Source organism: Tachypleus tridentatus, chromosome 12 (assembly GCF_004210375.1).
Source record: "Tachypleus tridentatus isolate NWPU-2018 chromosome 12, ASM421037v1, whole genome shotgun sequence".
Lineage (NCBI taxonomy): Eukaryota > Metazoa > Arthropoda > Merostomata > Xiphosura > Limulidae > Tachypleus > Tachypleus tridentatus.
In genome coordinates, this window is record NC_134836.1 from 86,638,750 (window position 1) to 86,664,190 (window position 25,441).

At 33.3% G+C, this 25,441-nt stretch overlaps 1 protein-coding gene and 1 long non-coding RNA gene across 4 annotated transcripts in view; one reads left to right on the forward strand and one right to left on the reverse strand.

Moving 5' to 3' along the window:
* Window positions 1-25,441, reverse strand: part of LOC143233892 (integrin alpha-4-like) — a 79,869-nt gene that overhangs the window by 40,169 nt on the left and 14,259 nt on the right. Inside the window, exons 1-11 of one of the 2 annotated variants that reach the window (XM_076470750.1) lie at window positions 21,091-21,109; window positions 20,548-20,672; window positions 19,206-19,315; window positions 18,224-18,350; window positions 17,424-17,500; window positions 13,262-13,310; window positions 8,502-8,606; window positions 8,002-8,090; window positions 6,848-6,919; window positions 5,443-5,586; window positions 2,182-2,287 (exon numbers count right to left, since the gene is read on the reverse strand). In XM_076470750.1, the coding sequence (XP_076326865.1) occupies window positions 2,182-2,287; window positions 5,443-5,586; window positions 6,848-6,919; window positions 8,002-8,090; window positions 8,502-8,544 (454 nt within the window). In that variant the 5' untranslated portion in view covers window positions 8,545-8,606; window positions 13,262-13,310; window positions 17,424-17,500; ... (2 more) ...; window positions 20,548-20,672; window positions 21,091-21,109. Of the gene's footprint in view, window positions 1-2,181; window positions 2,288-5,442; window positions 5,587-6,847; window positions 6,920-8,001; window positions 8,091-8,501; window positions 8,607-13,261; window positions 13,311-17,423; window positions 17,501-18,223; window positions 18,351-19,205; window positions 19,316-20,547; window positions 20,673-21,090; window positions 21,110-25,441 lie in introns of those variants that run through there. The other variant, XM_076470749.1, reaches the window with a different exon arrangement.
* Window positions 21,629-25,441, forward strand: part of LOC143233896 (uncharacterized) — a 30,430-nt gene continuing 26,617 nt past the window's right edge. Inside the window, exon 1 of one of the 2 annotated variants that reach the window (XR_013018376.1) lies at window positions 21,629-22,015. This is a non-coding gene — a long non-coding RNA (uncharacterized LOC143233896). The remainder of the gene's footprint in view (window positions 22,016-25,441) is intronic. The other variant, XR_013018377.1, reaches the window with a different exon arrangement.

The window sequence follows — 25,441 nt, forward strand, 5'->3', positions numbered from 1 at the left end:
AAATATCATATTTAAAATTTGCAAAAATTTAATTTGTCATGGAAAATTTGCAATTACTATGAAATTTCAGTTTAATTTTTATGATGGTTTTCCAGGAGGACTTGTCAGGTAATTACAGTAATCAAATAAATTATTTTGCATCACACAACAGAACCTCTATACATTATAACTGCATTAACTATAATCACTAATAGAATCCTTTCTCATTGGGCCAAGCATAGCCAGGTGGTTATGGAGCTTGATTCACAATCTGAGGGTTGCAGGTTTGAATCCCTGTTACATCAAATATGTTTGACCTTTCAATTGTGGTGACATCATAATGTGATGATGAATCTCATTATTCATTGATAAAAATGAAACCCAGGATTTGGTAGTGGACGTTAACGACTGGCTGCCTTACCTGTAGTCTCACACTGCTAAATTAGGTATGAGTAGTGCAGATAGCCTTCATATAGCTTTGCACAAAATTCAAAAATAAACAAACTAATTTCATTGGCCCTTTATGCAGATTTATCAAAACTTTTTATGCACCAAATTGCTACTGCATTCATAATATTTTTTTGATTACCACAATCCTAATAGCATGTAAATAACACAAAATAATGTAAAAAAAGAAAATCAATATTTAAATTAATCTCACTGATTACTGCTGTACCCTGTGTATCTTACATAAACAAGTGAAAGATTCCACACATCTTTTAGTCAGTTCATTACAGGCATAATGCTTTAACGAGCAAAAATACCTAAAATTACTCAATCTGATGCAATATGTGAAGCTCACTAGTAATGAATGGTATGAAAAATTGTTAACTTAACTGAATGTGTATTTGTCAGCTAATGTCAACTATAATTTTGAAATTATAAAGTGTATCATTTTGAAATGTGACAAGCCTTTATTCAAATCAGTTGTATTACTGTAGTTTTTATACCATAGCATATGTTTACAAAATGTTGTCTTACTCCAACAAGAAATAAAATATTTCTGTCCATCACATAGTTTGCAAATTGTATTTGAATAAGCTCTACAACCTTCTAAAGGTATTCATAATTTTATCTGTGTTCCTATATAATGTATCTTGTATCTTCTCTACTCTAACACAAATTGTTGCAAAATCAGCAAAGTAGGTTAAGATGAACATTTAACAACCCTGGCATCTAGTTCATAATATCATGTTGAATGACTCTCTGTACAAAAATGGGGTTTGCACAGACTGATTTCTGCCCCTGCATATAGGGTTAAGAGCTAAATACAACAAACGAATGCATAAAATTTCATGTAGACAACCACTTGGTATACTTTCCAAGACATTTCTCTTTGATTTTTATTACTAATTTGTTTGTTTCCTATGCACATAGTAGTAGTAGACGTATTTCTCTTAACATGGACATCTGATGAAAATAGTATTATTACTTTAAATGTTTCTACACACCAGAGTTTACTGACTGACAAATTAGCCAATTGGGTTCCCTTTTCCTGTCATGGCAGTTGTACAAAGTCACATTTTAAACAGAAGTACTGCTAACCAATGCATATGAGAACAGATTAGCATAAGTGAAAGTGTAGACTGTATTATCACAAGATGAATTACGTGAAATAACGTTTCAGGACCATTTTTCCTGAGACAACTTTTAAGAAGATTAATGAATGTCTGTCTATGAGTCAGTGTTTGGTATTTGACTATTTAAAGATTTTAACCCAGAATATGTGTCTGAGTTGCTGTACTAAACAGTAGTAATTTGTGTTAGATCAAGGAGATAACACATAGAAAGAAGAGTTTAGCTGTATTTTTAAAACCTTTTAAGGCAAGAGTTTGTTACCAAACAAATCTCTACTGCAGATAATATTAGCATTTTAGTCCAAGTGTGAATGTATTTTGCTTTCCAGAGAAAGTTAAAGGTTGTTAGTAATTTTTTTTATACATGACATTATGTAAGCTTGTATTAACTCTTCTATAATTTCGACTACTTTTCATTTCTTTATTAAACTTCTTAATTGTTGTTTTACAAATTCATGTCTAATCGTATGTCAGGTGTGATGTAACTTCAGTGCAAATAAATTGTATTTTCTTGTTTCAATGGCTTTTTCACTAATTTCCATCACAACATCATATGTGATAAGATGTTAAATATGATTATGAGCAACTGCAGTAAATACCATACAATAATTTTTAGTAAAGATACCTAAATATCCATCTTGATTGAGATCTCCAGCATTTGCTATTGCAGATCCAAATCTGGCATTTGGCTTCTCAGATCCCATTATTTTATATTCAGTATTCTGCAGACCCTGCAATATGATTACACTATGAAACTCAGGTACATTTTGAAACCTGAGTGCTTTTAAGTATAAAATACAATACATATATTATTTATTACAGAAGAAATGCCATTTAACTCAAAGTTACAAAGCCCAAGATACAACATCAGTAAATATAATTTCATTTTACTGAGATGTACAATTTTAAAGTGTTACTTGTTAAGTTGAAGACTGAATTTTATCATTTCTAAGATCTTGTTTTTACATACTGTTTGTTTATCTTCCTCATAACATATACATCAAAATAATAGGAGCTCCCTTTCAAAATCATATCCCTATTAAGTACTACTTGTTAAAATTTTAAATATTTTGGTATTTCATATGCAAATTTTTCCACAGTTTTGCAAAAGTATTTTTAGGTTTATTATTCTATTTTGCTGTAAGTTTATATGATAATCTAATGTTAACATTTTCCTCACATGAAAAAAATATTTTTTAATAAATACCCACCTCCATACATACGAGAGCTGTTCAAAAAATACGCGGACTGACGTCATAAAACAAAATGTACTATATTTAGAAAATACAGATCTGGGACCCCTTCAAAGTACTCTCCTTCCCAACGCACACACTTATCCCAACGGTGTTTCCACTTGTTAAAACAGCCCTGGTACGCTTTTTTGTAATATCCTCCAGCTCCTTCGTCGCATTTGCCTTAATCTCGGGAATCATCTCAAATCTTCTTCCTTTCAAGGGTCTTTTGAGTTTGGGGAACAAGAAAAAATCGCAAGGAGCAAGGTCAGGTGAGTAGGGGGGTGGGGAAGAACAGTGATCAAGTGTTTGGCCAAAAAATTCACGAGTTCTGAGGCACAAATTTCGCAGCAACGCGGTGCATCTTCAATTTTCGGTCAAAATCTCGTAACAAGATCCAACTGATATCCCACACTCTTCAGCAAGTTCCCTGACAGTCAGATGTTGATTTGCCCGCACCAGGGTGTTGATTTTGTCAACGTGTGGGTCGTCAGTTGACGTGGAAGGACGTCCAGGACGCTCATCATCTTCAATGGACTGTCGACCATCCTTAAAACGTTCATGCCACTTGAAACGTGCCGTACACTTCATAGCAACATCACCGTAAGCCGTGTTAAGCATAGCAAAAGTTTCAGTCGCAGATTTTCCAAGTTTAACACACAATTTCACAGCAAGTTGTTGCTCCTTCAGGTCATTCATTCTGAATGAAAAACGAAAAAATCGCACTTCACTTAAAACCACGTAGCTAATACACAAATAAAGATATCTGCAATCGGGAAATGGCGTCGTAATCAGCTGATCTGTGCAAACCTAGCGACACTAATCGGATTCCCCTGGAACCAACTGGAGCCGCGCAATTCAAACAGTCCGCGTATTTTTTTAACAGACCTCGTACACCCACCCTCTTTCTTCTTGAAGCTATACAAAACTGCCTGAAAGAGTTGCATTCTACAAGCCATGTGAAAACTCCCACCAATATTAATGGGAACTTGTGCTACTACATTACAATGTCTCATCAGTAAAACAGGAATGCAACATACCTCATTAAGAAAATCCTCCATTTAAATTTACATGCAAGAATTCTCACTTTTTAATGAAGCAATACAAAAAGCCACACTAGAAAATTGTGGTTTTGCTGCATGATATGTCACTATGTAGCAGTGCAAGCTCACATGAATTTAGGTGAGAGTTTTCAATATTGGCTGAAAATTTGAATGGAAAATTGGACATATTTTTCTTATATGACAAGGTAACCAAATGAAAAAGAAAGGGTTAAGGAAGTGGAATGAGCAATGAAAAGAATAGGAACACTCTGGTTTCCTCAGTAAATCTTTCAAGAGAATGGTGAAGCACTTCCATCATAAGGTGAAGAGAGGAGAGGTATGTAAGGAAGGTAGTAAAGAAAGCATGAAGCTGGGATAAGAAGATAGCTGGCAATGAATCCAATCACCAAAATGACAAAAGAGACTCAAAGTGTTGAGTATCAAGGAAAAGAAAAGAATAATGTCTATATGCAAAGAGATAGAGTAAATCAGGAAGGAGGAACAAGGCATAAAATTACATAAACAAAGTTGGTTAAGAAAGAAGTTAGCATCAATGGAAATACCAGGTGAAGATGAAAAAAAGAAATTGTGAGGAGAAGAGTTAAGAAGGAAGGAACTGGAGACATCATATGTTGTGAAGGAAGAGAAAGGATACTACATACCTGGGTAACATTTAAGAACATTTAAGTTATTCTTTAGAAGGCATGGAAGTATCCAAAGCAAACCATTCAAAATCATTTTCCTCAGTGTCTGTATCAAAGTTAGGGGAAGGAAATTGTTTGTTAGAGACAGAAAGAGAGACTCCCAGCAGCATTATAGGCCCCATTAAATGTTGGGCAATGGCTATCATGTCTTCCACAAATGAAGAGCTTCAAGAAACGTTACCAATTCAAACAGCATGAGTGTTATTTTCACCCACATCAAGTGAATAATTTACAGTGAACTGTAAATACATGTTTAAATAAAACCAGAGTAAGTTGAGAACACTGTTCTTTGACAAGTCTCAGTGAACAAAACATGTCTTGGCATGTCTGTGCCAAGGAAAAGAATGAAGATTCTCATGAGTGAATCTAGAGGGAAGATTTTTGTCAAGGAAGTTTGTGGCACTACTATGGGTGGAGGGTTATGCTGCATGATATGTCATCATGTAGTAGAGCAAGCTCACATGAATTTAGGTGAGAGTTTTCACAAGGCTGGTGGAATGCAAGTCCCCAGGCAAATAAGAACAACATTAAGAGAATAATATCTATCTGCATATAGAAGTGAATATTAGGATTAAAATAATATTATTTCTGAAATGTATATATTCATCTGTGTATTTAATGCAAGAATTTATTCCATGATTTAATGTTGCTACTTCTGCTTATTTACATTTATTTGTATTTTCTAACATTCATTTATTAACACAAGACCTGTTGATGCATAGCCAAACAAACTTAATTCAGGAAATAAATATCATGGCAATTCAATTATATAAAATTACTAGTATCTATCAAGCAGTATCAATCCACATGAATGCATGATAAAACACTTAGCCACAAACATTTTATATGCTACAGAAAGTATATACTATAGTTTACCTGAAAGTTAATTCTACCTAATATAACTTACCACACCATCGCTGATATATACATAAACTTTTCCTTCATCACCTCCTGATTCTTTGGAATGCAATGGGGCTCCAACAATAAGGTCTGTGAATCGATCATTATTCAAGTTGATTCCCAAAACTACTGCTCCAAAATATTCTCCCATCTAGAATACATAAATATTTGAAATTATGCTTTTCAGTGACATTACAAGTACATGCATTTAGTTTTCTTGTCATTTTTATTGTACTTCTGTGATATGTAGGCACAAAATATGTTTTCTATCTTCTTTAGTGAGATAAATATTTAAAACGTTTTGTTTATTTAGTTTCAGTGCTATAATGGCAGTAGTATATTGTCACAAAATTCATTAAAATAATCTTGTTCTAGTTGGTTCATTTCTTTGTTCTTTTATGGTAAGTGATGTATCTTTGGCCCCCAGGGATGTTGCAGTAATATATTAAGCATCAAGGTTAGAACACTTGATATTTTAATAACCTTTGCCGGCCAATTATGATGATCACCAAACTGCATCTGGCCTATGCTGTAAGAGAATAAAGGTCACAAGGTGATGCTGTCAACTGAACAAACAAAGTGAGTTTACCTGTTGAATTCACATACATTTTTATTGTTAAGTTCTATTTGATTTTTATAGCACCTAGTTCAACAAAGGTTCATCTTGAGTGATGGAAAACTATTCACTGATTCAGTAAAGGTACTCATCCACCTGTCTATATCAGTACCCACAGTGAGTGAGTGATTGAGTGCAACTGTTTTACTGCCTTTTAAAAAGTGCCCAAACGGTTTAATTTACATGCAATTAAAATAGATATTCTTCAGAATATTACCCTTGTTTTCTAATATTGTTGCTCTAGATTTACCTGATACTTTTCAAGATGATGATTTGGCATGAAAATACAACATTTTATACCCAGAAAGAGCCATTCTTCATCAGTTTCAGCATTAAACAAAAACAAACATGTACATAATTCTAAAAAACTAGTTTGTAACTAAAGTTCATTAGAAACATTAAAAAATTCTATGTAACATTTATCTATGCACTTCAACAGCCAAACAGTTTTAACCATGAAAACATTCACTTTTAAAGTAGACTAAAGCTTTTCTTCAAATTTGAAATACATAAGTTATAAATGAATTCAAGACTTAAAGATACCCAGCATAATAATTTAGATGTTTCGAACATCAATTATTAAAATTTTAGACACAAAGAAAAATTAAATAGCTCAGGAAAGGACAGAGGAAAAAACTGAAGCCACATTAGGCAATCTACTATGTCTCTCAAGGAGAATTGAATCCCTAATTTTAGCATAACTCTGAAAACTTACCTCTGTCCAAGTGGGGAACTGGAAAAATGGATCAGTGAATGATAATAATTGGAACTGATAATTGAAGTAACATCTATTTACCTGTTCACCTTCTTTTTTGGCCTTAACATCAAACACTGGATTAATGATACTCAAAGCATCAAACATATACACCTATAAATAAAAAATATACAAATTAATTTTGTTTATAATAACAAAAGATCATACCTATACTCTCTTCAACAATTTTATCTCATCCAGCAAAAGAGAAAAAAACTAGATGTTAAAACACATTTTTGAGTTCCACAAAAAAGTGATTTTTTTCTGTTGCTAGTGTGTGTGTGTTACAGCAAAGTTATATTTGGCTATGCTGTGTCCACAAGGGGAATCAAACCACAAATTTTAGCATTTCAAGTCTCTTGATTTACTGCTGTTTCACAGTGGAACCTGTTGCTAATGGCAGAACACAGAATTTTAAACTGTATATATAAAAATGTGAATATAAATCTAAAAAGGTTATACTATCACTGTATGGATCATTAGATAGGCTACATTTGCAGTACTGTGTTAAGTATTTGGTACCTTATTTTAGAAAGAACACTGAATTCTTGGAAATGTAACTAAAGGTCATTGTATGAGGATAGGTTAAGATCTCCAATCTAGTTTTCAGAGGAGTTTTTCTAACAGATTGGTTGGTCTTTGGAACAGATCACTTTCAGATATAGTAAAGGCAACTAATTTAATGTAGCTTAAAAAACTGGTTGATAAGTATTTGAATGATAAAGACTGTCTTCCGTTTTTAATGTTTATTTTAAGCTAGTTGATCGGAGGTTGGCACAGATGAACCAAAAAGTTCTTTGTTGTCTTTTAATGTTATGTTGTATGCTGAAATTAATTTCCACTGATAAGCATAAAATATGCTGCAGCTGATGTAAAAGAGTAATGAATTATTTGTGCAACTGTCAAGTTACATGACACCATAATTGCCCATATATATATGCCCAACACTGCATATTTATTATATTACTTTTAAACTTTCATTCAGTTCACAATAATTTCAAGTAGTAGGCTTGCCTGTCTAATGACAAAATTTAAAGCCATTCTATATAAGGGATATAACAAAATAATTTCATCATTAATGTTTATGCAAATGACAGAATATAATGACAGCAATATCAGGCACCACTTTCCTAGAGCAAAGAGAAACTGCTTCAACATATTTGTCAATAACAAATTATTTATACAATGTGACTTACTCTGCCTTTATTATCAGCATCTCGTGGTGCTCCTGTCACAAATAATTCTCCTCCAAATTCAAAAAATCTGCCCATAGTTACAGAATATCCTTGAAAAAAAATCAAAACAAATCAGTTGTTGTATAAAGGCTCATTTGAATACATATTGTGAAATTAAATAACTCAGACTTATATTTTTGTTTGGTTTTTATTAACGGAATAGCACTTTTAGACATATTAAGCAATTTCATGAATATAAGATATACTTATTAATGATGGTCTTTTTACACAAAAATAGAATATCCATAGAACTTCTTGCAATTTAAAAATTAACAGCCAAAACATGATAGTTAATGTCAATTTTGCTACAAGGAAGAAAAGACACAAGTAACAAAAAGCGACTAGTATTCTGATATTAAAATATATAGATATGTATGGTAATGTGACAAAGTGACAGATATGCTGCTACAAATCCAATAGTGGCACCTACTGCTCAGTTTCTTTTGCTACTTTAAACCTACCTATATAAGCTTGCTGAGATGGATCTTGATTCCAAGGAGGCATAGGAATGCCAACCAAACTAGTATCATTTGTGTTCTTTCCAGTTCTAAAATCTGCCACAGATCCTGAAAGCCAATTAACAAATATCAAGCAACTTTCATAATGTCAAGATATTTATGTGGTTGTTAATGACAAGAGTTTAAGTCTTGAAGGCACATCAGCTGTTTGAACAATAATTAGAATATCCTTGCTATCTCACCTTGTCTTCTAATATTACAGAGCATCCTGTAATGCTTAAGCAAAGGATTCTTTACTAATTCAATTTATTCAAATTCTTCAATTTGTGTGACTTGTGCCCATTTTTTAGAAGCCAATGCCTTAACTGACTATAACTCATGTTAATTACATTAAGACATATATAGATGTATTTCAAAAACTTTATTTCATACTTTATCAGTAAGATGGATAAAGAAATTATTCTAAGTTTAAGAAGGCATATTCCCTAATTATTTAGTGATCAGTGCACTCTTTCATACTGTTGTTCATTATTAATTTCTTGTCTTCTTCAAGATAATTCTTATGATTTGTATTCAACCAGATTAACCCAGCTTGATCTTGGTTACAGTAGCATGGTTTATAAAATCTAAGGTATTCCTGTTGAATACCAAGTATTTAATATTAGAAAAATCGAATCTCACCAACTCTATCTTGAATAAAGAATATCAATACATGATATTTTTTTACTTTGTTTTCTAAATTAAAAATTTGATAACATAAAAAAATGTAGTCAGAAACACTTATAAACAAAGTAAAAAAATATCATGTATTGATTTAAGTTTATTTAATCTTACTCAAATACACTTATCAGTAGACTACTGTAGGTCAGTCTATTACGTTATGGATAAGATTATGAAGTTTCAAAATAAGTTATATTGTAATCTACCTTAACCTAAATGTATTTAAACTAAAATAACCTGTTGAAAGTAAAACAAGGTGTAAGTATACTTTTCTAAAAAGTCTGAAAAACTTGGAGTTGCTCCAACAGCCCAAGTATACCTCATATTTTCTTATTCACTTTAAATCATCAACCATAGCTTTAATAATGCAAGAACTGGTTCTGTCACAGATCGTTCTTTCATAGCATCTAGCCAAGGTTGTCAGATGTCTTTTGCCACACAAGACCAAATTAAGTAGCTTTAGTACCAAAATAATCAAATAATTTAAAATGCATCATCAGATCAAGCTTGCAGGAAAAATGGATTAAAATACATATTTTTTTTATCTATTGTTCAGGTATATTTATGTCCTATCATATCACTCACAGGTAAGAAATTGTTATCCTTTGAAATTTTCCTTTTGTTTCAGGCTATACAATCAACAAATGGCCTGTATGATATCTGCATATTACTCTATGGAAATAAAGCAAACAAACAAACTCACAAAATAACATGAGCTTCACTGACAGTTTTCAAAAATGTTGTCTCTGTTGGCATGGTGACTAGTGAGATTCTGCCAAAGTTAAAAACTGAAAACTTTAAGAAGCCTGATTTACCTTCTTAATACTGTATTGTTGTCTACAGGGGTACTGAAGTACTCTACACAATAACCAACACTGCAAACAACCTCTCAGTAAAATCGAATACAAGAATACACGACAATTTCTTTCTTGCTTTTTATTATTTAACAAACTCTGTAGGAATAACCTTTACATACTCAAACTGTAAGGAAAGAAATGGAATACACATGATAAGGACTTTTTTAACAGTTGGAATACACATGATAAAGACTTAACAATTTATTGCTTTGATGATTCATTTTTCAACCTCTTATTTTATTTTCTTGTAAACATCTCTCACTGAACATCTCAGCTCCATAATGGTTAGACAAAGAATACATCAAGATCCTCATCTACATCATTTTTACTATCATACATTTTCGTGTTAAATAATGCCAACATACCATCCATTACTTTAGAATCTTTGCAACAGTTACTATTCATCGTAAGGTGTGTTTTGCTTCTCAAAATGGCTTCTAACATGCACAGTCCCATACAATTGCAGACCTTGTTTTTTACAGAGGTGACATGGGAAAATATGCGTTCGACAATTGCATTACTCACTGGGGTAGTCAAAGAGGATAATGCATAGGTTGCTAGATTTTCATAAACATATGTGTTGCAAGCATCTTGATATCTCATAATTCCTCCCCAATACTCAATGGGTTCTTTTGGAATTATGCCATCTTTAAAACACACTAGTTTCTTCATTCCAAGGGTGACACAAAATTTTATGGTATTGGCTGTCACACGCATCTGTTGCTTTTTGTAGAAGATTCTGAAATGGAAGATCCCTGAAAGATAGTCGATCTGTTTGAAAAAGAACAATGCTAGGTGCCAATCCTTTCAGTCCAGTGAATAACTGCTGGTTTGTGGGCAGTCTTTTTTCAACTTGAACCACCAGTTCAATAATCATTTTACGGCATCTCTCCTTGACAAATCGAATCTGGCCTTTGGAATTCTTTTTACATCTTTCATACTCAGAATCGAATTTTGCACCAAAGTGAACTTTTGACATAAGCAGCTGTATTCCATTTACATCATAAACCCTACTTTAAAGAGATCTGTAGAGAACGTCAAAGTCATTTATTAGTTTTTCAGGATTGGCATTTTTTGCCTTAAAAAGTGTGTTTACTTGTTCAAACTCAGAAACGAGTGGTATCGCAAAAACAATATAGAGATATTTGGCATCACCTGCTAGCATGTCTGCAATCAAACGCACTTTGTAATGCACGTCCTGTGTTCCATACTGGCTTGTGGATATAAAGTTCACCTTCAATTCTTCCCACTTTAAAAAAATGTTTGACATAACCTTGCCTCGCACTAGCCATCTTGTGTTTGACATTTTTTGAAAAGGTAATGGCATGTCAACCCTTTCATTGCCTACATTCATAATTTCGAATAAATATTTAAAATTTGAATGCATAAGGGTACTTTTCCTGAACCATGCAGGAATTCCACTCAAAAGAAAACCTAAATTCGAAGGTAGTTTTTTAAAGCCCTCCTGAATGCAAAGCACAAGACTGGGGGAGGTGCATTATGGTATCTTAACGCAATCTAGTGACGCATCTCGAAGTCTCGACCAGAATGAATTATTTCCCTCTGCCATATCACTACCTCCACAACTGGTAAAACCAATACAATTAGACAGACTCAACTCTCTTTTTTCAAGCTGAGATAACAGTGCTTCGTAAAGAACTTCTTCATTTGTTTATACGACGGAAACAAGCTCCAAAAATGATGTTTTCACTGTCCCATCGTCTTCGTCACAATATCTTGCACAAACGTTCATGTTTTAATCACTAGATAGATCAGTAGACTCATCAGTAAACAAACAGTATTTCTTGTTTCTCATTTTGTTCATTGCTTCGTTTTCTAAACAAAGAGCAATCACGTTTTGGATGAGCATTGAACACTTACTTTGGTGCAATCGCAGATTTTCGAGGCAACTTCCCTTACCATGCCTCTTGATGACATCACCAATGTGATCAATACCGCTAACAGAACAACGAAAACAAACCGAACCAGCGAGTTCTATTTCACATTTTTTAAGTTCTTTAGAAGCATTTGATGTTCTCTTTGAAAAATTCATAGTATTGCACGAGGAAAGAATGGCACTTCTAACCTTATGTTCTTTTGTCTTACTGTGTGTCTTTAAGGTGGCTTTTCTAGGACGCAGATTTTTCTAACATACTTTACAATATGTCTGCTCATTCCCATCAGTACTGCTACTCAGCCAAGGGTACTCTCTTTCACACTCGGAATGATACTTGCTTGCAGTCTCGTAATCTTTTCAGTTCGGCATTTTCAAACTTTTGTTAGTATATTTAACGCAATAATGCAAGCGAGAGAATGCCTACACGATGTCGAGTTAGTTGCACATCAAACTTAACTTTACACAGCGTTAGTTGATGGGTTTGGTCACACAAAAGCAACGTTGTTTTGGCAACGGTATACTGTACGCATGCGCGATCGTGATAGGATGAACGAAAAGTTTGTTTTGTTTTTGAATTTTGCTCAAAGCTATTCGAGGGCTATCTGTTTTAGCCGTCCCTAATTTAGTAGTGTAAGACCAGAGAGAAGGCAGCTAGTCATCACCACCCACCGCCAACTCTTGGGCTACTCTTTTACCAACAAATAGTGGGATTGAACGTAACTTTATAACGCCCCCACGGCTGAAAGAGCGAGCATGTTTGGCGCGACGGGGATGAGAGCGAAAAGAGATGACAGAGTATATTACTGATGATATCAAAAGTATAGGTTAGTTGTACACAAAAACTAATAAGGCCCAGTATAATGTATTTTCATGTATTTAGTCTTAGAAATTCGAGGTTAATAAAAAATTTTTGCTTCAGTACCAAATCTTTATTTTCGGAACCAAATAGCTTTGTTCAGTATTAAATTTGCCCAATTTTGGTCTTGAAAAGTGCCAACTGGTAACCTTGCATCTGATCTCATCCCCGAACATTGTCATAATTATTAGAGCCCTCTTTAAATGAGACTATAGTGAATCTTCTTTAAAAAAAACAATGATTAACTTTACATTTTTATTTCATTGTTTAAAAACTTTCATGAAATGATTATACTTTATAAAAAAAATTAAATGTTCAACAAATCAAATTTTTCCTTATTATTTAATATTAAAATAATGTAGTCATATATTCACATAACATGCATGACTTTGCCGTCAAACTAGCAGACTGTAAACAAAAATATGCTATTTACCTGTCCAATCATAAATCCCTGGCGCTCCTAACAAAAAGTCGTAGTTCTCCTGAAAATGCAGATTAAAATTATTTAAACGTTCTATAAAATCATCTAGAAAAGAATAAACATGAATAAAAGTAATGATATAAAGATTTCTATGTAAATAAACAGGAAAACCTTAAAGAAAATCATGTGTATACTAAATGGTAAATAGTAAAATAAAACTACTGTATTAATCATTAGCTTGTTTTTAATGTGAGCCTTGTATATTAAATTTTTCGTAGCTGCAACTTTCAAATAAGTAGCTGCAAGCAGCGAAAGGAGGTAACGATATAGGTCATTGTAGGTTGGCAAATTACCACATAATGTATTTTCATGGTTATGTGGGTCCTAATTTCGCACGTAACTCAACCTTCAAAACAAAAATTAGTATTCTGTAAGCCCCGAAATAGCCCTAACAGAAAAACGTGGTACAAAATACATTCCGATTTATATGGAGTAAATGATAATTTTCCTCTCGTCTGTTTTAAAAATATAAACATTATTCGAAATTATTTTATCCGATACGTATTCGTTTTCTCAAATCGGTTATTTTGCTTTAAAACGATAATACTGGCTTAATTTTGTACAGTATAAATATTAAATGTTTATTCGCTATTTTACTTTAAGTGATTTTATAGCATAAACTTTGACTAAAAATATTATTTATCTTTAATGTAATGTTTATATTAAAATGTAAACATCGAAAAACATCTATATTAAAACATACTAAAATATATATACATAAACCCCAACCTTCTGGTTTTCAATAATTATGTGACATTTTTATGGACATTTTGAATTTATTTCTGAGGATCTTTTGATTAAGTAAGGGTTTACAAGGATGCGTTCTTAATTAAACTTAGTGTAACTTACATACGTAGTTTTGCTTGTTTGTTGCTCAGCACAAAGCTACACAAATGGCTATACGTGTTGTGCTAACCACGGGTATTGAAACCCTGTTTTCAGCATTTTAAGATCTTAGCTTCATTGTTAAGGTGGCTGAGCCACCAGAAGAGGTCTTAAATAAATAAATAAAAATACGCTAGTGTTAATTTTATGCCAGACTTTGGTATCTGTTTAGCATTTGAATTTTATAATACTATTTATAAATGTTAAAAGTGTAAAATACTTATCATTATTTATTAATTTTTTCTTGTTTTGAACAGGTGTTCCATAAACTGAATTATAACACTTTGTTTGTTCAAAATGCATTGATTGGTCTATCTTCCTCTTTTTGTTTTTCACAACAGTTAACTGTTAAACCCCAACTCTTCTATCAGTTTCATCACACCTCACCCGACCCCTCAAGGTTTCATATCTAATGGTTGTGGGTTGTAGGTTACACCCTTTCTGACGTAGCAACAGAATCGTCATTTTCTAGAACAAAATACACCCTAAAACGTCTAGATATGGTAGCATTCACTCCTGTTATAATCACTTCCCTTGTTTCATGATACGCTACTCTAATATATTTACACCATATATGGTAAAACTAATTCTCAAGTTGATAGTGTACGAGCCTAAAAGATATTGATTATAAACATACACAACAAAAACATTATTTCTGGTATAAAAAACGTGATGTTGTGTTAATTTTTCGGCTCAGATTTAAAGGCACATACACACACAAAACGTTTATATATATATGTGTATATAAATTAATTCCAGAGCAACGAGACTGAAAATATAACTAAAATCAACTAAAAAAGCCAGTAATAAAATTGTTGCAATCGAAAATTGTCAAAATATCTTAGCTACCTTGAATTTAGCACGTTGCCTGCCACAGGTGCCACCGATGGGTCACTATTGACTTTCAATTATGGATCACGTGGCATACAGGAAGGTCACAGACAATTCTGTTTCAAAGCCAAATTTTTTCTGTGGCATACAACCTTGGGACACTATGAATGTTCAGGCCTCGCTACCTCTTGAATGTATAATTTTATTAATACTTCTGGTGGCTGCGAATGTATTAAAGTTACATTTGTCGCAAAACCGTATTAAAAACCTTTAAGTGACAACTCATTTCTGTTTTTCCTTTCAGTGGCACAGCGGTAAGTGTGCGGACTCACAACACCAGAATACGGATTTCGATACCCGTGGGGGTAAGAGCACAAATTACCCATTGAGTAGCTTTGTACTTAATTTCCACCAAACATTTCTGTTTATTTATGGTAAAAGAAATAATACAATAAAATCGTGAAAACTATATTAAGCGGAAAGTTAACTGATGTAGTTTATGAGCTGTGGGTATTTCATTTACTTGACGATATTTGGATAATAATGATAAGTGCATCATGTAATCGTAAAGAATTTCGTTGTTTCAATGCTTTTTTTCACCGCATGTAAACGAACCTCTGATTGTTTGCGTCGAAAGACCGAAAAGCCACTGCTGACCCATTGGAGGATAATTCTAAGGCAAAAAAAAATGTTTTGTTTCCCATTTCGTTTGTTTCCATGGAATAATTTATATTCCGCATCAATTGTTTTGTAAAACTACATTAAATATATCTAATGAATCTTATTATTCGTCAAACCATTGAAAATCAAAAGTAAAGTTCGCTGTTTCAAATGACCCTCGCAACCATAAGAATGAGATTACGTATGAGGATTTGTTAAACGTGTCCAACATAACAAACCCAAATACAGTTTATGTATCCTGTTCATTGTGAGTTGTGGTATGCATTAAGAACAACAAACCCAAATGCAGGTTTAGTTACATATATCTCGTACTCTGGGAGTTTCTACCACATGTTCAAAATGAGAAATTCACACACACACACACACACACGTGTGCGTGTGTTTATATTTTGTCCTCTGTTAACATGTTCGTATTAACGATAGAAAAAACAACTGCACGTAACAGGATTGGTTACATATATCCCGTAGTATATGAATTTTAGTTACGTGTTTAAAATAAGAAACCACAATCCAGATTTGGTTATGTATCTCATCCGTTGTATATTCTTAATACGTGTTGAAAATAAACGCAGAAACGGGATATATGTCCCGTTCTCTCCGAGTCTGTAATACGTGTTGAAAATACAGGTTTAGTTATGTCTCCTGTTCATTGTGGGTTTGTAATACTTGTCGAAAATAAAAAACACAAAAACAGAATATGTGTCCCATTCTCTCAGAGTCTATAAAGCATGTTGAAAATATAAGTTTAGTTATGTGTCCCGTCCTCAGTGAGTTTCTGGTACGTGTTGAAATTAAGAACCACAAGTACTGGTTTAATTATGTATCCTATCCTCTGCCAATTTGTAATAGGTGTTGAAAACAAGAAACCCTAATTCAGGTTTAATTATCCCAATCCTGTGTGAGTGTACCCTGTATATTCAATATACTGTTTTTGAATTTCGAGCAAAGCTACTCGAGGGCTACCTGCGCTAGCCGTCCCTAATGTAGCACTATAAGACTAGAGGGAAGGCAGCTAGTCATCACCACCCGCTACCAACTCTTGGGCTACTCTTTTACCAACGAATAATGGGATTGACCGTCACATTATGAAGCCCCCACGTCTAAAAGAGCAAGCATGTTTGGTACGACGGGGATTCGAATCCGCGACCCTCAAATTACGAATCGAGAGCCTTAGCCCTCTGGCCATGCCGGGCCACATATTCAAGATAATAATTCCATATTAGTTGACATACTTTATTAAATGCAGGATTGTCGTTAACGTGAATAATTGGATTATAATGTATTTTTTGTATTATACAAAACATACTATTTGATTGAGTTAACTAGCATATTTTTTCTTCAATTTGCCAAAATTTCCGATGAAGATTTGTAAAGCGGAAACAGAGACAGTGTAAGCTGCTAGGATAATGTAACACAAAGAGGTTAAGGCTGTGACACCGATAGCAAATTTACCACTACATTATTTAGTTCAGTATTTCCTCTTTTAGTCATGCTGACAGATTTTAAAATTGCCTAATACCCAACAAGTCTCTATTTTTAAAAGTCAACCAAAGTGTTCAAAAAATGAAACGAAACGTTTACAAAACAAAAGATAACCAGCACAAACCAAAAAGGTTTTTCTTTCTGGAAATGTAAGTTCTGATAATCTTATACAATTTTTTTCTTGAACATTATCAGTACAGAGAACGCGAGTGAAAAAGCGTGTTTGTCCATTTACCTCACTGTAAACTGCAGAGAATCCACCCAGGGCGAAGGCGTGGTAATAGATTTTATGTTTCTGAATACTTTGGTTACCTGTCAGAAATGTAGAAAATATAGATAAACAGAAACAACAACAACAACAAAAAAAAGATTTTTGAACTTTCAGTCATTTAATAAACTGGGAGTAGACACATTCTGAAAATGGCCTACAATACGCGATTCGGTTGATTTAAGGAGGTATAAATAAATTCAGTCTTTTAGTTAATGCTCAATTCATTTCATCGTGTTTTGTTTATCTTATATTTCTGGTGAATAATTGTAACCTGTTCAAAAACTCGAGCCTAAAATAAAATAATTTTGAATTACAAGAATCATATCACTAAAACGAATTATTCTTGAATGCACTACCTCATTCATAAATGGTATTCAGCTTTTACTTAACCCTTCAATCCTTCAATTTAATTATTAATTTGATATTTTGCCTATTGCAACACTCAGTGTAACAAACTCACCAAAGAAATAGAAGTAAATCGCCAATTTTTATATAAAAAATTTCAAAAATAGTCCGTAATTAAATATACTGTAAAATTGGCGAAATTTTTTTATTAAATTTTCTATGTGACCCATTGATCATTAGGACGCTGTAAAAATAGTTGTGCCTAAAATTACTTTAGTACATAAATACTGAAAGTTTGGAGAGAAGTAATAAAAAACGAGGAGGATATTGGCTCCATCGGTAATTCTAATATTAAGAGTAACGTCATTTCTGACAATACGAATTTACTACTTTTTTTTTTTTTCTGACACTAAACTTACTTCTTCGTGAGAATGGTGTTAACTTGACAACAGAGCTCGGATTGAGTTCTCTATCAATAACGTAACAAATCCCATTGGTTAAGTAAATGTTATTATAACGTTGGTTCTTCCATAAATGCCCACAAGTCTGTAAAGTAGGAAAGAAAAAAAAACAGTTAAATAATACTCACTCTATCAACTTTACATACATGTATTTTGAAAATAACAAGTTCCTTCACCTTGATGGCTATTATTTATTGAGGTTAGAATTAATTGCACCCCAAGGCTTATAAAAGTATTTTACGTAAGGTCTTAGTTAACTGTTTTTGAACTTCATGTTCGTATGATCAGCCATTGGTTTACGTCTCCTATTACTGGATAAAAATACGAAGTTGAAAAATATTATTTCAATCTTTCATGACTATAGAACCACTTTAAAAGAGATTGAAATAATATTTTTCGTTGGCATTAATGCTTTATTTCTCAGAACTAACACATTTCCAAATGTCAAATTATAACATTAATACCACATTGTTCAAAACTACTATGCATTTTGCTGTAACTCTACCTTATTTAACACGACATTGTTATAATAATGTCAGCATGTACTTTTACAAAAAAAATAAATAAATAAATATCACCCTTTTTTGTTGGATTTCAAAAGCAGATGTACCATAAAAAAAGCAGTCCACCCCAGACTGCCCATTTTGATCGCGATATTTTCAAAAATGAATTAGATATTACCGTGACGCACTTCAAACTACGTTATGCGTCTCGTTAAATGAAATGCAGCCACATTAAAAAATATGGACTACAGTTTCAAATATATTTTACTATGTTTTAAACAGGTACAAAAATAATAAGATAAACTATTTTATTCGTATTTCGTCTCATTAAAATTAGCTAATTATTCAGATTAAAGAAAAAAGAAAACACTTTCACTACCACATTTTTGCTCTAGGTCTACAGTAATAAATATATGTAATTAAATTATAATACTTACCACAATAAAATTTTCTCCACCTGGTTGGACGGCTAAACTAACCCCCAGCCAAGATCCATTTTTCAAGTCGTGGTAAGTGAACTCCTCCCCATTTTTAAACTCTGTGTTTCCTACAACCGGTTAAAAATGAAATAAAATGTTACGGACTGTAAAACATCAAAAAAGGAACTTACGTAGCATTCATATATTTTCAACATGAACAGCAACTTATCCCACAAATGATACTAATTATTTTGTATTTTATGCGACATCATGACGTGGAGATATTTACATGATCAATGTTTGTTGTGTGTTTTTATAGCAAAGCCACATCAGGCTATCGTCTGTGTCCAGAGAGGGGAATCGAAACCCCGATATTAGCGTTGTAAATCCGTAAACTTACCGCTGTCCCAGGAGGGGAATTACATGATCAAATGTACACTTTGGATATTTGTAATAACATACGATTCACTGACCATGTTAGGACACCTAAACACTAATGAAGAAAGGTTTCCTTTTCCCTTATTTGGGGAGGTTCACTATAGATCAACTCCCCGTGTATTGTGAAATGCTAGAATCACTAGTAAAACAACTGTAGCCATTATATAATGTTTTAATACTTCTAGTATCATAAACATTATAAAAGTAAAGGAATTTGACAATCTTTTGGCACATCACTGAATTTCTAATAATATAAAAATTTGCGAAGTTAATTCTTAAGAATATAATCAAAACACCCAAAAGTTGATGGAGAATACGCCTGATGAAATCATGTGTTTTTCTTATATAATAAAATATCCACTATTTGGACTTAAATTTTATATGCAATAAAACATAAAACAGTTGGATACACTTCCATTTTATCTTTTTAGAGTTGCTTAATATGTTGGGCCTGACATGGCTGGGCACTCAATTTGCAGTTGTGGGTTCAAATTCCCTTCACACCTTATATACTCGCCCTTTTAGCCTTGGGGGCGTGATGTGTGATGTTCAATTCTACTGTTCGTAAGAGTAGCCCAAGAGTTGGAGGTGTTGACCACCTGCCTTTCCTCTAGTGTATTACTACTAAATTAGGTACGACAATCGCAGATAGCCCCCCAACTTATCATGTTTATCTAATTGATGGCCCCTGGTGACTCAGCAGCAAGACTGAGGGCTTAAAACACTGCGTCTGGGATTTCGATAAATCCAGCGGGCAAAACACAGGTAATCTATCAAGTAGCTTTGTATTTAACAACAAACAATGCAGTTCGTAGGAAGTGACGAAATCTATTGTGTTCATCTATGACAGGGAAAATAAATTGAAACAATTTATCTGTGTTACATAAATATATTTATCATCCAGAAATCTACTTGAGCTTACCTTCTTTGTACAGTTCCACTTCTTCACATGTTTCGCTATTTACAAAACATTTGTATAAAACTCCAGGTTGATAGATTTCACGAAATCGAGTAGAACAATTGGCCTGAGGTGCAGTAATTAACGCTCTAAAATAAAATTAGAACAATCAGTGATGACGAGAAACCCACTTGTTGAGAAATTTATATGCAAAAACGCATGTAAAAGTGTTTTCTCAGCCCAAACGAGCCGTTTTTGCATATAAAATTAGAACAAGTTAGTCCTTACTTTTTTATGGAAAAAATAAAATATTCAAGAGTTTAGTTATATTTTTCAAATTAATAATTTCGAATATTTTACTTAACATACAAGTTTACAGTTCTGCTTATTTTTATTAATGCTGTTCTAAAACAGTCACAATAAAGGTGTTAAGATTTTATTAGATGGTCTTAAATTAAAATTTACACTACAGTAATTACAGCAAAACAATCACGCATTAATATCTGCAGCATTATATATTGACTTTTTTCAATGTAACATTTTTCTTTTTCACTATACACTGCTTACCATAAGAACCAATATCAACCATTATTCAGATATAGGATTCTCAACAATACAAGATTCCTCCGTTAACCAGTGAAGTTCAGATAAAGAAATAGCACGGGGGAAAGATAAGTATTTTTGTTTGCTTATTTTTACATGAAATGTTTAAAAAATAGGTGAATAAAACTGACCTTCCTTACTATTAACTTATATTGAATATTAAAAAAGAAAGGATGAGTTATTTCTTAGTTCCAATCAATGATGTCCCCCCGCATAAATAGTAATTGACCTCCCCTACATATTTTCCCTAACATTGTAGTTATGATTTAGAATTCCTTTTGGTTCAAATGGTGTTAACTTTGAACTAGGAACGAGAAATAATAAATGATTCAACTCATAGAAGCGGCAGTAACATTATTACTGACACAGTATACGTGCATTCCCTTAGAATTTTAGAAGATACTGCCTTTAGTCAGTGACTGATTCCATGTTGGAGCCAGGGTGGCATCAGACTGAGATACTCCTTTAAGATTCTCTGTCACAAGAAAGGATAGTTCGGTTGTTGTTGTGCATGTTCTTTTGGCCTACTTCACTAGTGCATGTATTTTGACGTCAGGGAAAAAATCTCGTGGCGAAACGAGACGACGTGATAAGTAATTAATTACGTGCTGGGGTATAAACGTAGTATGATATCACTAACAATGGCGTCATAACGTTTTGAAATGGATGTCTGGTAATAATTGTATTTGTAAAAATGCCTTTGATAATGTTCGCACCCAGTTATAAAGTACGGTGAGAGCTGATAGACTGGAGGAAAGCCAGCTAGTGAATATTACCCACCGTTAACTTTTCGACTACTCTTTTACCTACGAAAAGTGGGATTGACCGTCACCTTATAATGTCTCGTCTGAAAGGTCGAACATGTTTAATCCTGCATCCCACAGATTAGGTACTGTTAAAAATGATATTAGTAATAACGAAATGGATAATAATGCAAAGTAGAAAACGTTTTTATTAGACCTCAATATCATAAACAAAAAAAATCTTTAGTTTCCCCATTCTTTAACGAAATAAAAACATTATTAGTTTACCATTTTCCTGAGTTCTTGGAATAAGTATTTCACCAAACTTTTAGTAGCAGTGGTTAGTATTGGTAGTTTAACAGTAGAAAATACTACACCAATGTAATTTTTCTGCAGTTCAAATGACCGTTTAATTGTGTTAAATCACTTTAAGTAATGCAACAGTAGTTGCCAACGCATCAGTCTTTTGTTGTTGTTTTTATAGAATCACCTAATTCTATAATTCTTCTTGAATGATTTGTTTTGGTGTGCCGCCCTACGACTCTTCACGTAATAAATTCACACGAGGTTCGCTGCTCTGTAATGAATTTCAACATCTGCCATACAAGTCAGCCCAGCATCTTGATGTGGTTAAAAAAATTTCATTCTGGTGGATTATTTTGATTAGATAAAAAGAAGCAGTTTGGCCCTACTTTCAAGGTCTAAGTCGCTGGACCAGACCCGAGACCATGAGAGCCAACAAGGAGAATTTCACTTGCAAATGTAAAATAAAATGGTGTTGCACTAAAACATGCTTCAAATGTTCTAGATATTGTTGTGAATGTGATTAAATCAGTGTAACGGTTATGATAAACTGAAGGTCCAGGTCAGATGGCTGAAGAATTTATTCGAAGACATCCCAATAGATTTAACATACCAACTGATTCGGAGTTTCTTCAGTTAATTACTGGACTCAGAGCGAAATCTTAAACATATAGCACAACAGTATTGTTATATTTAAAAAGGAAGACTGGGACCATATATATAAAAATAATTAATTTCAATATTGTATGAAACTAACGACACAGCAAAGATCAAATATGCAATACTGAAGCAGATGCACAATACATTAAATATGATTTATCTGGCAATTCTGAAATTTAAAATCCCATTTTGTGCAATGAAAAGTAATAATGTTTATACCATGGTATAATCCATATAGCTTTTATCATGTCATATTTTCGTTAATATCTAGTTTGTTTACTCGTTTTATCGTTTCAGAAGTTGTGCCGAGCTTCGTCCATCGAGATCTATTGAAATACCTCTTAATTCATTGGCTTCAGAATTGACACATCTGTTGACTTCTGGGTTCCATACTATAAAAATGCTGGGCTAACTCATGTAACAGTTGTTAATTGTAACCAGCATAACATTTTGACGCGATGTATTCGTAATCTTGTCAGAGATTTTTATGGTTGTCACCAAAAACTTGAGCACTCGAAGTGCTATCTTTGAAGAAATAGTTTTCATACTTTACTTGTTTCATTGTTTAACTGTAAGCTAGATGTTGATCATTTAAAGCCTGAAAAACAAGAAGAAACTGATCGTTCTACTCTCGTAGAAGGTTGGTTAGTATTCCTATTAAAATTTGGATGTGATTTTAAACGTTGAGTGAAGTGTTGTTGTTGTTTTTATTTCTAAACTCCACATCGTTAGAATTGGCGATGAGTGGTATTATGTTCTAGTGCATTACTTCTACTAAACTAGGAATAGCTAGCTCAAATAGTTCTTAAACATCTTTGCGCGAAATTCGCTAAATAAACAAAATATAACACTGAAATAGTGTGAACTATATTCAGACCACTTCTGATAGTACTGGCCCGGCATGGTCAGCTGGTTAAGGCACTTGACTCGTAATCCGAGGGTCGCGAGTTCAAATCCCCGTCACACCAAACATGCTCGCCCTTTCAGCCGTGTTATAATGTACGGTCAATCCCACTATTCGTTGGTAAAGAGTAGTCCAAGAGTTGGTGGTGAGTGGTGATGACTAGTTGCTTTCCTTCTAGTTTTACACTGCTAAATTAGAGACGGCTAGTGCAGATAGCCCTCGTGTAGCTTTGCGCGAAATTCAAAACAAACCAAACCAAACTGATAGCACTACTGATAAGCTTAACACAGCAGAATATCTGCAAACTTATACTGCTAGAAATAGGGTTACGATAGCTCTACACCCCCCCCCAGTGGCACAGCGGTTTGTCTGCGGACTTACAACACTAGAAACCGGGTTTCGATACGTGTGGTTGGCAGAGCACAGATAGCCCATTGTGTAGCTTTATGCTTAACTTCAAACAAACAAACATTTATTACAGTCTTACATAAATCAATTTAATTGCTTTAGTTGGTAACTTTGTTTCCACTCACTAGTAATTTATTATTGTAATGAAAAGAGACAAGATATATCTTGTAGAATGTTTAATTAAGACAAAACAGCCTAGTTTGTGCACTTTTGTGACATTTGCGCATAGCGCAAAGGTTGTTCTAGATCATGTGTATTCACGCCGATATCAAACCAAACAGATTAAGTTACAAAAGTCTGTGTCTCGTGCAATATGGCTCAACTTCGTTAGCCCTAAACGAAAGGTTAAAGTCCAGCAGTAACGAAATTTAGTTACGAAGACTAGTTTACTGAAACTTATGACGAGGCAAGTACTGACATTACTTTGAAACACTGAAATTCTTTGGAAGCTTTAGTCCTAACGTCGGTACATTTTAAGAAATGTTTTTCCTTGATGTTTATATTGTGGTTATTTATCATTCTTGACCGCCAATAACACCAGCATATAGTGGGTATTTATTTAATTTTGTGACACCACAGAGAGCAGTTTAATACTGTGAACTGAATAATGATTAGGTCAAGAAGCGAAATATTTGATTTGCTATCACATTTACGAAAAATGTAAAAATTTCCCTAATTATATTATCTTCACTGTCGCTCTCGGTTTTGTTTAGGTTTTTAATGTTTTGAACCGAAATAATATTATCTTCACCAAAAATAATGAAAATACACGCAAAATACCGAACGTTTAAAATTTACTCTTTAATTTCTATATGAGCTATATTTTGATACTGTGATAAAAATTACATTTTATCAACTTAACCTAGTTCACACCACAGCAATTGTGGTTCATACAGTTTGATAATATAAACAGTATATGAACCAGTACTTCGACTGTCGTATTTCAACCAGTCTGATGAGTCATTGTATTGACCGAAAGGCCTTGTCGGTCTTGGATATATGAGATATAATGTGGTTAACATATTGGGACACATTTTTCTTAACATTCACTCATAAGTTCTTAGAATGGATATGAAGCTTTTTTAAAAAAAAAAATTATAGCTTATACATGTAGTATGCTATCTATCACATCCCACCATTAACGTATATTTTAAAACTAAAACAAAACAGCAAAATGTTTTATATTTTGAGTTGGTTGAGGTACCCGTTCACTACTAGCTAAACAATAATTGCTAAAATTTTACTTCATTTCAAAACTTCTCGTTTTAATAGGTTTTTTTTTTTTGTTTTGAGTTCA